This window comes from Drosophila pseudoobscura, chromosome X (assembly GCF_009870125.1).
Source record: "Drosophila pseudoobscura strain MV-25-SWS-2005 chromosome X, UCI_Dpse_MV25, whole genome shotgun sequence".
NCBI classification, from domain to species: domain Eukaryota; kingdom Metazoa; phylum Arthropoda; class Insecta; order Diptera; family Drosophilidae; genus Drosophila; species Drosophila pseudoobscura.
This window is the reverse complement of record NC_046683.1, coordinates 58,863,459-58,879,501: the sequence shown is the minus strand read 5'-3', so window position 1 is coordinate 58,879,501 and position 16,043 is coordinate 58,863,459. Positions and strand designations below refer to the sequence as shown.

General features: G+C 45.2%; 2 protein-coding genes across 2 annotated transcripts; both read right to left on the bottom strand.

Annotated features, from left to right (window-relative positions):
* Positions 1-822: 822 nt before the first annotated feature.
* nAChRbeta1 (nicotinic acetylcholine receptor beta1) lies at positions 823-7,585 on the bottom strand. The gene is made up of 7 exons (XM_001352601.4): positions 7,421-7,585; positions 7,193-7,350; positions 4,064-4,200; positions 3,104-3,258; positions 2,421-2,865; positions 1,753-2,352; positions 823-1,684 (listed from the first exon to the last, which is right to left on the bottom strand). Exons 2-7 carry the CDS (start codon positions 7,257-7,259, stop codon positions 1,520-1,522), a joined length of 1,569 nt encoding a protein of 522 aa, XP_001352637.2. The 5' UTR covers positions 7,260-7,350; positions 7,421-7,585; the 3' UTR covers positions 823-1,519.
* A 3,349-nt stretch (positions 7,586-10,934) lies between these two features.
* LOC4812026 (uncharacterized) lies at positions 10,935-13,712 on the bottom strand. Its single transcript, XM_001352600.4, has 7 exons — positions 13,634-13,712; positions 12,624-13,203; positions 12,338-12,555; positions 12,143-12,276; positions 11,932-12,086; positions 11,619-11,860; positions 10,935-11,558 (listed from the first exon to the last, which is right to left on the bottom strand). The coding sequence occupies exons 1-7, from the start codon at positions 13,703-13,705 to the stop codon at positions 11,139-11,141; spliced, it is 1,821 nt and encodes a 606-aa protein (XP_001352636.1). The 5' UTR covers positions 13,706-13,712; the 3' UTR covers positions 10,935-11,138.
* Positions 13,713-16,043: the final 2,331 nt, after the last annotated feature.

The window sequence follows — 16,043 nt, the reverse complement described above, 5'->3', positions numbered from 1 at the left end:
TCGGTCGGACACATGCCGAGGCTTTGAGTCAGCCAAGACGAGACTAGTTTTGGCCCAGTCGTCGTCGACGCCGTCGTCGTCGTCGTCATCGTCATCGTCGTGATGCTGCAACCTTTGATGTAGCCATAGGTGAAGCTGTACATAGCATAGCCACAGCAGATATTCAGATAGATATTGTATCTGAACACGTACTGGTACTCGCGTATCTTCTGTGGTTGCTGTTGCTGTTGTTGCTTGGTAATCAGCGGCGATTGTAAGTCAATAACAGCGCGTACTAGTTAGTTTTTTAGTTTTTAAGCTGCCTTCTGCCTTCTGGCTTCTGGCTTAGCCTAGGCTTTCTGTTGGTTTTTGTGTGTGATTTAATTATGAAGCCCCAGCCCCTGGCCCCCCAACAACCAGGAACCTCGGGGCAACAGGGAATTCCTGGCTGTTTGTTTAGTTCATTAGTCTTACCCCTGGGCTATCTCCGGCCTCCGATTGGAGATGACAGAATTCACACACCAGCCTGTACGTGGGCGGATGATTAATGTGCGAATTTTTATGATTTTACAGTAACGCCAAAGCGGAGAGCCACATATGGCCAAGATGTTTTCAGAATCGTGCTTACATAATTGGCTTCCCATTCCATAAATATCTCCCTGCATCAGCCACAACTGATTCCCATTTGAATCGACATTCCCGCAAATGGTCAATAAAATCACAGGCACTCAAATACGATTTTCCGAGCGCGTAACACGCGGCGTATGCTTGATGGCAACACAACATTTTTCTCTCTATTAATTAACTTTGCATTTTTATTGGCTTTTCGTTTGGTTTTTTCTTTTTGTTTGGGGTGAGGGGGCTCTCCTTATGGTAGCTGGAGCTGTGATCTGATCGATTGTGAAGCATTTACAAATTGTGAAATTCTGTGTGATTTTCCTTTTGCTTAAATGTAAAATTGTTTTACTTAAGTTTAGGGTGACTTCAACATAACAAAGTTCTGGAGAAAAAAAAAACAACACATCCACTCCACCCTTAAACTTAAACTCTCCGTCTAGATTTTAGTATATATATTAGCTAAGTTTCGTTATTAAAATTATAAAGTTACGCACAATTCCACTAGGTTGTTGTTTTGATTTAATTGTTAAACATTTGTTCTTGCTGGTTGAATAACTATTTGCATTTAGTTTTAGTTTTTTTTTTTAGTATTTAGTTAGTGTACGCGTACTCCCTCCCCTCCCCTCAGAGTGCCACTTCGTCTGTGTGTCTGTGTGGGTGTGTGTGTGTTCTTTAACGCTTACGTTTACGTTAGTTAGTTGTATTAGTGTGTAATTTTGCTCAAGCCATTATTCGTTTAGTTTTCGTTTTCGTTTAATTAGTAAATTCTAAAAATCCGCTTTAATTGTTGCAATTTTCTCATTGTTTTTCTCCACTCTTGTCTTCTCTTGTCTTGTCTTGTCTTTTGCTTATTATTGTTGCGTTTGCAATGCTGTTAACCATTTTCAATTTGGCCCGTCCCCGAGCCGAGCTAAATGCCTCCTTACTTTCCCCTGTAGATCTCGATGATGCGATCCTGATCGACGTACTCGAAGATATGTGGGGCATCCATGAGAATGCCAACCGTGCCGGCCGTTGTCACAATAAAGAAGATGTACAACTGCAGGCGATCGATCACCATGGCCACGTACTTCCAATCCTCGCGGGTCTGCACCATAGGTAGAAGATATTAAATGTACACCGAGGCTCCACACACTCTGGCTGGCTCACACTCACCTGTATGTAGAGATCCTCGTTGCGCAAATGTTCGGCTATGAACTCAACCGCCTCGGTGGCCTTGCTCGCCTCGGGCGAGAGCAGAATGGAGTCGGAGGACTCGCTCTCGCGACGACAGCCGTCGCCTAGGCCCAGCTCGGCGCCGCTGTTGACCTTCCGGTTGATTTTGCAGTTCGGATGATGCAAGTCGGACAGCTCCATGACCTCCATTTTGGACTGCTTGCCACCGATGGCGCTGATATGCTTGGGCAGCTCGGCCGGCGAGCCGTACGAGGGATGCGGATGTGCGGGCATGCTCATGCCCGGCATTTCCATCATCCAGCGGAGGCGGGTCTTCCTCGGACGCTTCATGAACAGCAGCGCCGGCAGATAGTGCAGAAACACTGAGCGTATGTACATGGGCATGCGGTGGGTGCGCGGACCGCGGAAGTTCCAGTTGATGATGATCACCGTCACCAGAATGGAGACCGTGTTCATGATGAAGGTGAACAGCAGATACTTGGCGATCAGTGGCAGCACCAGCGATGTGGGCGGCAGAATTTTCGACACGAGCAACAGGAACACAACCAGTGACAGGAGAATACTAATGCCAAGGGTTACCTGGGAAGGGAAGGGACGTATCCAGATCAATATCCAGCACAGAGGGACTTTTCGCCCGTTAAACAAACCTTTTCGCCCGCCTCGGCTGGCAGATAGAAGACCAGCACACAGAGGAAGGAAATCAGCACCGTGGGCAGGATCAAATTGACCGTGTAGAAGAGGGTCTTGCGCCGAATGATGATGTAGAAGGTGATGTCCGTCTCGGTGGGATGGGTGCTGTCCCCGTCGTAGACATTGAGGTACGCGGGCACCTCGATGATGTCCCAGGTGCCCGACTTCCAGTAATCGGATAGATCGACAAAGTTCTTGTTGTTGTAGAGGGCCAGCGACACCTGGTCGCCGTTGAAGGTCCACGAGCCGAACTTCATGATGCAGGTCTGCTGGTCGAAGGGGAAGTAGGTGACGTCGATGGTGCAGGAGCTCTGGTAGATGGCCGGCGGCACCCACAGCACCTCGCCAGTGGGATAGATGAGCACGTTGGACTTGTAGCGGACCTCGTAGTTGCCATCGGCGCTGTCGTGGGGTAGGGAATAAATGTAAATGTTAGTCTTCGGCTATATGGAAGTACGAGAAAGGTCGCCGCAAAGCTGTGGATTACTTTCGCCTACTACTTTTTTTTTCTTTTCTTTTCTCATTTTTTTTTTTTCTTTATTTGGTTGGTTAGTGTACAGAGTTGAGCGAGAGAGAGACAGAGAGAGATAGAGAGTCTGGAGTACTAGTAACATACGTTTTATAATGGCCATTTACTCACTTATTGAAGAGCACAATGTCCGGCTTCCAAACCTTGTCGGGGGGCAGACGGAGCACCCCGATGCCGCCGTAGTCGGCCTCATCCCACTGCAGCTGGTAGTCGTACCAAACCAAACGTAACCAAACGTTTGATTTCATAATTTGATTTTTCTCATTCTTGATTCGGTTCGGTACGGTTCGGTTCGGGAATTCGTTTGTATTTGATCGGTTTTTGATTGTGGTGATATCATGGTTGATGGTGGTTTTTGGTGGTTTTTGGTGGTTTTTTGGTGGTTTTTTGGTTGAGTGGTGGTTACGTGAGAGATAACGGTACGAGGACGAGTACGAGTACGAGTACGATTACGATAACGATTTGTATTGGAGATTCGAAACGAATCGAAATCGAATCGAGTTTTTGGTTGGTTTTGAGAGAGAGAGAGAGTGGGCGGGAAGGGATAGTTAAGACAATTATTTCGCATTTGGTTAACTCTTAGTTTTGTTAGTTAGTTGGTTAGTTTTGTTTGCTTGTTTAATCTTAGTTCTTTAGGGTTAGTATTCGTATTAGTATTTGGCTTGTAACTGTATTTCTTCAGCACTACGAAACATACACAAAGACAATGTCAAAGTCAAGGCAACGGTGTACGTAATTATTTACAAAGCATAAAATAAATTTTCAAAAAACAAAACTCATAAACTTTGGGATGCTTCCACGACGGCCCTACCATGCCAGGCCCATTAACTTAAACATGGGCGTGGCTGGGCGGGGTGTTTGCTTGTGTTGGTGTTTGTGTGTGGGTGTGTGTGTGTCGGTGTGTGTGTGTGTGTGGCGTTAACGAAACTAAAGAACTTCTTGTTTAAAATACATTTACACTCTACTAATGTTAGTTTTTTTTTTTGTTATTTTTTTTTATAGATATATTCTTATTATTTTATGGTTTTTTTTGTTTTGTTTTTGGCAAATTTGATTTTTGTGAACACTTACGACATTGATTAGCTGTACGAACGCCAAACCAAATCTTACTCCAACTTTTTGTGTCATATTCTGTACGGGTCGTATGAGTTTATTGTAGCCTCGAAAGAGGTCACGCACCAGGCGCTCTTCATCTTCGGATGCACTGACTAAAAAAACACAAAAACAAAAGAGAACCGAGGGGAATCCAAAATAAATAGTCAACGAAAGGCGGTTAACGAAACAGATTTGCCAGAAATCGGGGGAGAGAAAGATATAGACAGAGAATAAATATTAAATCAAAAAGGAAATCAAAGATTTAACGAAAATCAGGAGAATACAGAGAAACGAAAGAAACGGAACGGATGAGCAAAGTTGTTGTATTTTTTGTTTTTAGTTTTTCTTGGTTTTTTTTTTTTTTTGTTTAAATTTAATTTTTCATTTTTGAATGGGCTTAGGATGATTATAGCTTAGACAGAGATAGAGTTAGGCAGAGAGACAGAGAGAGAGAGAGAGAGACAATGTGAGAAGGAGAGAGCGAGAGAGACTGAGAGAGCGAGAGAGAGAGACAGATAGTACAGAGACAGAGAGACAGAGAGAGAGAGAGAGAGACATTTCACCGATTCTTCATCATCTTCTTCTTTAGCAACTTGGAATTTTTGGAATTTTGATTTTTTGATTTTGGAAAAAGTTAAACAAAAATGGACGAGACATGAGTACCGCTTATTACTTTTTGTTTGGTTTGGTTTGGTGGTGGTTGGGTGGTGGTGCTGCAAGTGTGGCATGTTGCTGTTGCTGTTGTTGTGATGGTTCTTGGCCTACGTTGCATATACGCCGCATTCGGAGGCACTTCCATTAAACAAGAACTATGCGAGGGTGTCCACCCCCACATAGTGGCTGCTTTAATGCAAATGCCTCTCGCTTTTGGTGGTTCTTACAGTCCTAGAGTCCTAAATTGTACTACGATAACACGATAACACAGCTAGCGATAACGATAACGATATCAACAAGGTGCTTAACGATGTGCAACACTTATACTTGGGTGCCCGCCCCCCTTTAGAGACTTTAGAGATCCTAAGGACCTAGCAGGGGATTCCCTTTCTAACTAAAGTGCGAAAGAGACGTCTATATTCCGGTAATCCGTTGTTTTCCTTCGCCGACAGCTGAGTAAAGTTTATCCTCAAACTTTATCCGAAAGCTTTGTGTCCTTCACGTGGCGTGGGAGAGCGAGATAGAGCGAGAGAGCGGAAAGCTCTTTTTGGGATGCTGGCTGGTTGCTGGCTGGCTGGCTCTCACACTCTCGCCTGCCTGTGTGTGTGACCGGGTTATCCTTGCCGCCTATCTGTGTGCGTGTATATATGTGGACCACACGTGTGCCTACTGCCGTGTGAGTGAGTGGAGTTGTTTTATTTTTCTTGCTGTTGTTGCTGAAACTCCTTTCTGGAGTTGCACTTTACGGCTAGGTGAATGGGTGGGGGGGTAGGGCGGTCTGATGGGGGTGGCTGGATGTTCATACCGATACTATGTATATGATTTTATGTGGGTGTGTTGAGTGTATGTGTGTGTTGAGTGGGTGTTTGTGTGTGTGTATGTACTATATTCATTATATACCAAAAAGAGAGCTCTAGACACTAAAAGTACGCCTCGTTTTCAGGGTTCTATTGCGAGTTCTACTTATTTTTTTAGCCTAACGAGTAGTATATCTTTTTTCTTGGACTGCTCAGAAGAGAAGGAGTATGAATTAAGATTCGGCAGTTGATACAGAAATCTTCATATATATATATATATATACATATATAGATAGTATATATATTGTTTGTTGTATATATGCATTTCATTGACTGAAATCAGTAATTTTTTCTTGGTTAATATCGGTTAAGTTTTTGTTTTGTGGTTGATCTTTTTTTTGGTTGTTGTTCATTTCAGTTGCGATTTCATCCTGCGGCTGTGGCTGTGTCCCTCAAGGACCTTGTGGTAGCCCTTAATACGGGGAATAGTCAGGGGGGGTGGGAATAAGGGGGGACTTAGATGGATGGGCTTGGAGAAATGTATAATTACAAAAGGCAGAAATAGCTAAGGAGGATATACTTATATATAGACAGAGACAGACAGAGAGAGAGAGAGAGAGGCAGAGAGAGACAGAGAGAGGCAGAGGGAGTACGGATATATAGGTGTACTGAAAGTGAATAGTTTTTTATAGTCTTGGCTATATATAGTAGGGTACAGAAGTTTACAGTTGTCGAGCATTATACGGAGAGAGAGAGAGAGAGAGGGAGAACAAGAGCACGAGCAAGAGCAGGAGAGACAAAGACAGAGAGAGCAGAGATATGCAGTTCTATAGAAGAAGATCTATTCTTAAGGGGCAGCACTCAACTGCTTTCTTGTGCGGGTGGTGGTGGTGGGTGTGCTACTAAGGAGAGTTCTACGATAGATTATATGGAATATATATATACTATATAGTTTGATATAGAGTTAGTTAATGACTAGCGCAGTTTTGTGAGTTTGTTTATAATTTTCTCGTATTTTTTTTTTTTCGTAGGCAGCGCTGCAGCAGCGTCGCTTTGGCAGTTTCTCCAAGTCTCATTTGTATTCATTTTGTCGGGGATCTATTCTCAGGCATTCTCAGGCGTTCGATGGTTCGTGTGGCGGTTTCTGTTATTCTTTTTTTCTGGTTTCTGTTGTTTCTGGTCTCTGGCTGTTGTTTCTGGTGGTTCTGGTTCTGGTTCTTGGTTGGTTGTGGGGTTGTGGTGTTGAGAGGCTGAGATGTACAATAAGGGAGCAGCGGTCCGCGGCATGAGGCTGGCGGTGGCAGTGGCAGTGGCGGTGGTGGTGGTGGTGGTTGGTTGTTGGCCAAAATGAGAGCTTGGAGAACTTGTTAAGGCGGCGCTGCCAGCGCAAGTTTGTTAAATTTAAGAAAAAAATCAAATCATTGCTGTAAAAATTTGTTAGCTAGCTAAGAGAGAGAGAGAGAGAGAGAAAGAGAGATAGTTTTTCTTTTGTTTTTTTGCGGAAGGGGTTGGATTTTATAGAAACGGTTAGCAGAGTTTTAACAGAGTTTTTCCTTTGGCCTTTTTCGCGAGTTTTTCATTACATAACAGGGCCCCAGCCCGGAAATGGGGGCAGAGTTGGCGCCGCCCCCTCTCGGCCCCGCAACGTACGTACCTGCGGCAATCGCCAGGAGCCCCAGGATGCCGTAGAGCAGCCAGGATCTGCTGTTGCTGGTGTCCATGGTAGTCCGCTTTTCCGCTTTTCCTGCACTTACAACTGCAACCAGGACATGACTGATGGACTGGATGGATGAATGGAGTCCACGCCCCGAACTGCAGACACACAAAGAACAGCAGCCTTAGAGCTGGTGGAACTCTTCTTTGAAAAGGTTTTGCACTTCACCTTTAGGCCAGAGCTGAACGCTTTGATTATCTATTAATTAATGGACCAATTTTCACAAGGCTTTTCCGAATTTTCCTCAAGAGCTCTGCGCTGCTCTGACTGGAGCAGGTCCGGTTGGGTGCGGATTAAGAACTCTACTTCGGGATTCTGGATAAAAATCAATGGGCCTGCGACTGTGAGGCGCGCAGCAGCCGAATGGCAGGGCCACGGCGCAGGCGTCGACTCGGATGCTGAAATTCCGGATAAAAGAGAGCACCCAAAATCAAAATCAGCACCCTCTCCCTTATCCAAGGGGTGGCTGCTCTCTCTCTCTCTCTCTCTCGCTGGCTCTCTCCGTCCCGTCCTCTCCCTTTGTTAGTTTGTAAACAAAGGCCGCAACAGCTGTTGGATGTTGGACATGTGCTCCGACCCGACAGGGATGCCAACCGCCCTCAAAAAAGAAGTTCCGCCACAGTGCCTGCGAAAAGCGAGAACGAACGCTTCCGCCCTCGGATCTGTGTGTTCCTAATTGTGTTATAAACTTGGATATTAAATTAATTATGGCACAACACTTGAGCCTACACACACACACACACAAGCAACGCCTCAAAAGGTCATGTGGGCGTGGCGCTTAATTTGTTACTTCATAGTTGTTGTTGTAGTTGTTTTTTCTATGATATGTTGCGCCTAATTACTGACGAATATCATTAGCAGGCCGCAGTTCCTCATGGCGCCTGAATGATTCCAATAGAATGCACAAAAGGTTAAGGGAATTACATCATTAACAAGCTTAAGGTTTAAGGTTTACTCTGGGATTCAGGGAGGAAGCCAAACAGTTCGTGCTCGATGGCATTGGTCACAGTTTGGAAACTTTGGCTGTTCTTTCGTGACTCTGGAACTGTCAGCACTTGTCCGTCCGACAGCTTTAATTACATAAATTACAATATTACGCAGTCCGTTTGAAGGCAGCACTTCCGTGTAACGATTTGAATGGTTTTCATGGATAGAGGAGGCGGAGGAGACCCAAAGCTTAAACGCCTAAAGATTCTTGCCACAATGGCAAAAGATACAGATACAGCCAAAAGGAACACATTATGCATGCCATATGAAGCTTCGCGCTAGACGTTTGGTAATGAAAGCATATTTTTGCATTGCTGATGCAAAAGTTACCTTTTGCCTGCCTGATGATGGTGACGACGACGACGACGATGGTGATGGCGATGGTGATGATGATGATGATGATGTTGATGATTTTCATGTGCGCATGACAGCGCAATACAATGCAAGCGAAAGACCCAGGCCACGAACGTGCAAAAGTTATGAGACATCATGTGGCAGTGCGACTGGCGTCAGCAAAAAAACACTGTAAGGTCGCTGCCTCACAGCGCATAAAAAGCAGCATTTTGAAGCCTTTGTGTCGGTGTCGGTGTCGGAGTCGTAGCAAGCCGGGGCTGCCGCAATTTGGGTGCCATTTTGGTGTCACCAAAGCGGCATCCACATGCAGCCAGCAGCCAGCACCCAGCAGCAGCCACCTCATCATCGCCAGCTCCTACAGCTGTAAGTATTTCTCCTATTTTTTGCAGCTCGGCTAGCGATAAAATCAATGGCAAACGCCAACGCAAATTACATCAAATTAATTTCTGTATTTTCATAAATTATTTTGGCTGCATTCAATTGAAACACTTTTGGCCGGGTCGCAGTCGCCGTCGTCGCCGCAGCCGCCGCCCTCAAGGTCGCCTCTCAGCCGCGAAACGTGCCCGAGATGGACCCTCGGCGATGGCCTAGATACCTGGTAGTTGAGCGGAGAAATCTCTTTTCATAACTATTGCCCCACTGGGCGGGGCATGTTGGGGCATTTTAATATTTTGGGGATGTTTTGGAATGTGAATTTTCTGCGATTCAATTAGTTGTGTTTTGCTTAGCGGCGTTTTTAAACTGCAATTAATCATAAATGAGCAAAGGCGGAATCCATAAAGGCGTCACGGCACATTGTATGCAAAATTGTGTGCGAAAAATATAATTTAATATCATAAACATTTGGATTGTCTGCTGGCGAGTTCTTTTGTTTCTGGTGTTTGCATGTTTGTTTTCTCAGGTGTACGCCATAGCCAAATAAATTAATTAGTCAAAGCAATTTTTGACACCAGCTACTGGCTGGTGGCTTCTGGCTGGTGGCTTCTGTCTGGTGGTTCCGTGTTAATTTTTACACTCAAGAACCACCGAGAAGCGCTGGCCAAACGCCCAAAATGAGGCGTCAGCCCATCGAGAAAATTGCACAATTAGCAGAGTGGCTGTGCGGCTGTTGTTGTGGCTGTGGCAGTTGCACTGACTGCCAGTTGGGTAATATTAAAAGTCCTCAACCATATTAACACTTTGGGCAATGTTTTGCGGCACGCCGCAGTCGAAAATTTGTGTCAGCAGCAGCAGCAGCCCCATGGCAGAAGCGGCCAACAGCGGCAGCAACCAACAAATGAAAATCATGCGGCAAAGCGCACGACCGACAAAAAACCGTCACAATAAATAAATCTCCAGCAAATCCATGACAAGCACAGCACACAAAACACTGAACGGGCATGTCAATGGCTGGGGCATGGCATGCCATATCCATGGCCCATGAGGAAGTGCGCCGACAAGTGGCACAAGCCAAGATGGCGTTTCCTTATGCCCCCCACATGGGGCAGCATAAAATGAGACAGACGACAGCCAGACGCACGCCTCCCGCATCCCCTCCTAAACGGCACACAGTGGCACATCAGCCGAAAAGAGGCGGCAAAAGTCATTTTCTGAGTGAGCAGCTGATAGAGGATTTCTTAAGGCTTTCGAAAATGGAAACACTGAGAAATTTGGAAAGACTTTTCTAGAGAAAACTATGCATTTTTTGTGGTTTTTTTTAAAAGAATCCTCAGAGCCCACCTCGAAATTTTTTGTAATATTTCTCTTTGAATATTTCTTAACCCTTATCTGTGCAACTACCGCAACAGAGCTATGGAAACCGATCTGTGTGACGACCTCGAAAAAAATACAACAAATTGACCAACATTTAAAATAAACAAATTTTTAGTTGTTATCATATTTATAAGATCCAATTAAGTTACAAATTAAATATAAAATTATTATCTATAGGTAAATTGACCACGAACAAATTTGTATCTACCAAAAAATTAATGCAAATTAAGCATGCACTGGCAACAGAGTTCAACTTTGACAATGCATTGTACAGCTTATAGACATCGTAGCACCGGGTTTTCGTGCAGGCTGAATTTCGAAAGATTTTCCTTTCAAGTGTGGTTTATTGTATGAAGATGTCTTCATTCGCTCAGAAGTTATTAATTTAGCAAGCTGAAAGGCCGAAGGCCGAATGTGGCATTCCTTGCATTTCGTAGAATGTAGATGTAAAAGTAATGTAGCAGTTTGAGGAATGTACGTAGAATGGATGTAAGATTCATGTAGCTGTGCAAGTCGAAGCTGAAATTGTTGCATACTTTTGGGAGGCTGGGCAGAATTCATTAGGGCCGTTACTTTGAAACCAATTGTGGGGACAACCGTTTGTTTATTTTACCATATTCATTATGGAAATGATGCTTTTTCATTGGCGAAATCGAAACTTAAAATTATAACGAAAAACCTAAGAAAATACTACAAAAAAAACTTAATTTAATCTACAATCTAAGAGCGAACAGAACATGGTTGGACATAAACTATATACACAATCTTACGCTCAAAGCGAAAGCCAAGCAAATCAATCGATTTGACCCTTGTGCGCTATGTAGGAGTCGTAGAGCGTCGACTCCTTGCGCCGCTTCAGCCGCGAGCAGGCAATGAATAGCGTCACCGTCAGCACACAAAGCAGGGCTGAGCCAGCGGCGGTCAGCGCTGAGAAGGTCGAGGTCTTCAGGCAGGTCTGGTGCGGCCCTGGGGGCTTTGTCTGGCGATGGGCATAGACATCATCGCCATCGTTTTCACCCTCCTGCAGCACGCGCAGCGACTGGAACAGGTTCACGTTCTCCGAGAGCGAAGTCTGCGTGGAGGGACTCTCCGTGGTGGCGGTGGCGGCGTCTCCATCGACGGACAATGGAGGGAGAGAGAGATTCGTGGCCGTCATGTTGGAGGTGTCGCGCTTAGTGACCGCCTTCAGGTTGCGCCAATGACAGGGCTGACTCTGCAAGGGATCAGATCAGCAATGAGCCATCTTCTGGATACAGTCTGACATCCGACTTACCGGACAACGTCCGTGGCACATGCGGACGTCACACTCAATGTAGAGGGCTGGGGAGCCAGTGAACCGAAAGGTTTTCATGTACGCATACACCTGTGTCTCGTAGACGCCCGCATCGGACCAGGAGCCCCTGAAGCGTGAGATGAGCTTGTCATCCACCGGACAGCCATGCTGATCGATGAGCTGTATCCGCTTGTTGGCGCCATTGTGTGCGTAGCAATCGTTGACCACAATGTCAAAGCCATCTGTGGATCGATCGCACGATAACCATTGAGCCATGATATATTCGCACTTGCTATGGACTCTAAATACTCACCGTACTTGCTCCTCATGTAGATGATCAGGGTCAGGGGATCGCCCACTCGCACCGGCCCCGTCACGCGGGGTCCCCCAATGCCGTAGCCATTCTGGATTTCCATATAGCATTCGGGTGGACTCAGTGTGAAGACCACAGGATTGCCAGTGGCCACCCTGGGGGAGAGGAGAAAATCAGACTCGAAATTCACAGAGGATAAATGGATACTTACTCCACATCTAGAAAGGGAAACGTCACCGTCTTCCAGAAGTCGTAGCCATACTCGCACGTGACCTTAAAGTGCTCATCGTACTCCTCCTCAATCAGTGGATTATATTGTACCGTCACCGTGTTCCACATAAAGTTCTAATTGGAAAACAAAAGATGTGATATATAAATGGTTTTCCTTTCAAGTAAAGGTACGAACTGTTGGATTCTTGCGACTCTCCTCCTGCAGGGAGTTCTTGCCCAGTGTGCCACAACGATTCAATTGGATGTAGAACTCGTAATAGTCCCGACCCGAGCCATTGATGTACATGCAGTCCGGATCGTAGGCATAGCCCGCAGAGTAGAGCAGTCCACTGAAGGAGCCATTAAAGCCAATGCGTATTTTCATGTAGTCGTCCTGGCACTCCGCTTCAATGTCTATTTGGAGGAAGAGCAGGAACTAAGGGAGGATCTTAACCACTAAAAGGAGGGCGATTTCAACTCACGTTGCACTCTAGTGCTGTTGTGGAGAAACTGATGCCCCGCGTATTCCTGATCCCAGTACTCCTCGTGCCATTTGTTGCCCTCATAGGGCGGCGCATGATAGCCGGCACTTCCTGTCGGAGCTCCACTAGAATCCACGCCCGTGGACCCGTAGTCCAGGTGAACAGGATGTCCAATGCGATGCGGTATATAGCCAGAAGAGTCCGGAACATGGTCGGGCACATCATGATGCAGCTTGTTGCGCTCTACGGCGACGCTGCTGCGGTTGCGGACGTCCTTGGGGAACTTCTTGGGGCCGGCAAGGCCGGCGCGCTTGGACAGCTTCGAGGCCTGTGTGGTGGGTCCCGAAATATACGATTTGGAGGAGATGCCCACCAGCTCCTGCTGCGCCTCCGCTCCAGTGGCCAGAGGGCGAGTCCCAGTCGCTGTTCTGGACGTCGGAGTCGTGGTCTGAATGCGGCCCTTGAAGCTGCGTGGAGGTGGCGCCACCGTGTGTGGAGGAGCCGATGTGGTGGTGGCCACCGCCGCCGTTTTGCTCACCACCGAGTAGTCTGTACTCTGTTCCAGGCCGCTGATGGGTTGCTGCAAGAAAGAAGTGCCCAAGAGAGAGAAGTGCGTCAGGCCAGGCACGTGGGGCGTATACGCAATGCGATAAATCACTCGGCTCGAGTTTGTGTCCCAAGTCTTTGGTTTTTATGAGCCCCGCACAACGAAAAGTGCTGCATCAGCAGCAGAGGCTAGGCAACAGCCACAAAGCCACATAATTTTTGGCCAGGCAGACAAAGCCTCTCTTCCGCTCGCGGTCGGTCGATACGCAATCTGCATTAGAGCAGAGAGCATATCCGTTAGACAGGCGGGCCAGCGATTGGCCAACGATTGGTTACGGTTCATGTGGCCTAATCAGGAAGTTCATTCTAAGAACTGTTAAATAGATTAGATTCCCCATCTAGGCTTGGGCAATGCCCCTCCGACTTGGGCAACAAACCGAGCGAACAGGTGAAAGGTTCCTTACCTGCACTTCAATCAGCAGCAGCAGCCAGAGCCCCAGCAGCAGCGGTTGCATCGGCAATCTGCACATCTTCATGTCCGTTGATCAACTGCAGAATCAGAATCGGAAAAGAAATAGGAATCGGAATCGGAATAGAAATAGGAATCATAATCATCGTCATGGTTGCTGCATGGTTGATGCTGACCTTGCTAGTGGTCACTCAAGTGTTGTGTGTTGTGTGTGTCTTGGCGGTGTTACACCAAATGCGTAGAGGCAGGAAGGAAGTTTGTGGTTCATAAATTAATTGTGGCCAATGTTTCAGATGAGTGTTGCACGAGCAAGAAAATCTTACAGAACGCCCATACTCAAATGCTCTTTTGATGGCCTTTTGAATTGAATCTTTGGATTGTCTAAGATGGCTAGAAGCGCTGCCCTTCTGTATACAGTGTGGATTGGTTTCTATTTAGATTGCCTTTTATCTGTGCCTTGGCTTCTGTCTGAAAAGTGACCGGACTCGCTTCTGTGTTAGGGTATAGCTTTGCTATCAATGTCGCTGGAACTATAGTTCCACCAGAACAATGACATCTCCTCTGTCTCTTTTCCTCCCCATCTCCTGCCTGTGGGGTGTATCTGCGTATCTGTAGCTGCGTTCTCTGTCTGTCAGGCGTTAAGGTCAAAGGCATAAAACTGTCATCCGTTTAATTATGAAGAAGAACCCCCGACTAGAAGACTTTGCTTAAACTTGGATTACATTTTAATGAATGATGTACATTGTACATTGTACATTGACGCCCCCTTCCTCCCACTGCTGTGGCTGTACCCTTCACCCACCAAAATGCTTGGCTGCGCTTTACGCTTAGCTGTAAAAACGCACGCCGTTTGCTTAATTGTTGTTATAATTACTCCAACTTCTTCTTGTTTTTTTGTTGGATTTATGGTTTTTTATTGTTTTTTTCTCTTTGCCTCTCTGTTATGCAATAGTTGGATGGTGCTTCTTCGTCTTGTTGGGTTTTTTTTTGGTTTCGGTTTTTGGCTTTCATTATTTATTGTAGCTGTTGTTGTGTTTTGTGGGTGTCCGTCTTTGTGGTGGTTTTCTGCTTGCTCCTACACTTGGCTTTTATAATTATAGTTAATCGCATTGGTCTGACCTTGAGCCGTTTTCTTGCCACCACTTTGCCTCCGCCTTTTGCTGGTTAACTGCATTAAAAGCACCTGCCTAACGGTACCCTAATAAACGTTATCGACTCGTGCTGAAGCCGGCTTAAGGCGCTCGACATTTTGTTTATCGAAAGAGATAAGGTTGCCCCCTTGAAGGCGTTAGGAATATAGCAAAGATCTCAAAATGTTATGCTCTTTTGATTGAAAGGATTGTGGGACGTGTTAAACATTATATTGAATCCTATTTTGGTGTAGTTTTGTACAGAAACTATAATTTATTACGAAATCCAAGATATGTAAGCTGAGAACATTGAACACTCATAGAGAAATGGCATTGTAAATAGAATCAAGCTCATATGTAAATTTAGTATTCAGTTTTCGAATACAAAAATATTTTTTAAATATAAATATATGAAAAGGATTTTGATACGACCCACATTTAATAAAAATATAAGACACTTTAAAATAAATATACCAATAATAAATATATTTAATTTAAAGGTTTAGTTTATACAAAATATTTATGTATAATTTAAATGAGAAATATTTCTGATTGAAGTGTGAAGTATATTAATATTAATTAGGAATATATTTAGATCAAATATTTTCATATCAATCTTGAACTGTAAGTGAATAAATATATTGGCATTAATATTCAAGTCTAAGTATGACTATTCAGGGCTCAGGGTTCTTTTGTCTGGGTGAAGATTATAAATATTATATTTCCTAGCTCTTGTGAACTAAATGCTCCCTGTATAATCGTTTATTATTTAAAGACTTGTAAATAATCCCAAACATATAGTAACCCCATCTTTAACTTAACCATACTCACATTTCTTATAAAAGCTCTTTGTTTCCTGTTGCCACAGTCGAGATCCAGCACTGACCTGCTCAAGTTTTCTTTGCTTTTCCAACGCCTCGGCTTTCCTTCTTTACACCCACAACTGCTGGCTGGCTGGCTGTCTGGCTGGCTGGTTCACTGGTTCACAGCTCGGCGGCACGCACTTTGACCAACTGACACCGAATGACTTGGCCCATTTCGTGGGTTAACAAATCCTCGCGACGTTAGCCATAAAACTTGACGATCCGTGCCAAAAAAAAACAAAAAAAAAACAAACAAACAAACAAAAAAAAAACCACCGAATGACTCAAAGCGGTACAAAACGGTTGGCGTTTTGTCTTTTTGACTTTTTCGGGAGGGCGGGGCGGGGGGGGTTTCACTTTCGATAATGGTCGTTGGCTATTGCGCGATTTTCTTCGTTTTGGTTTTTCTTGT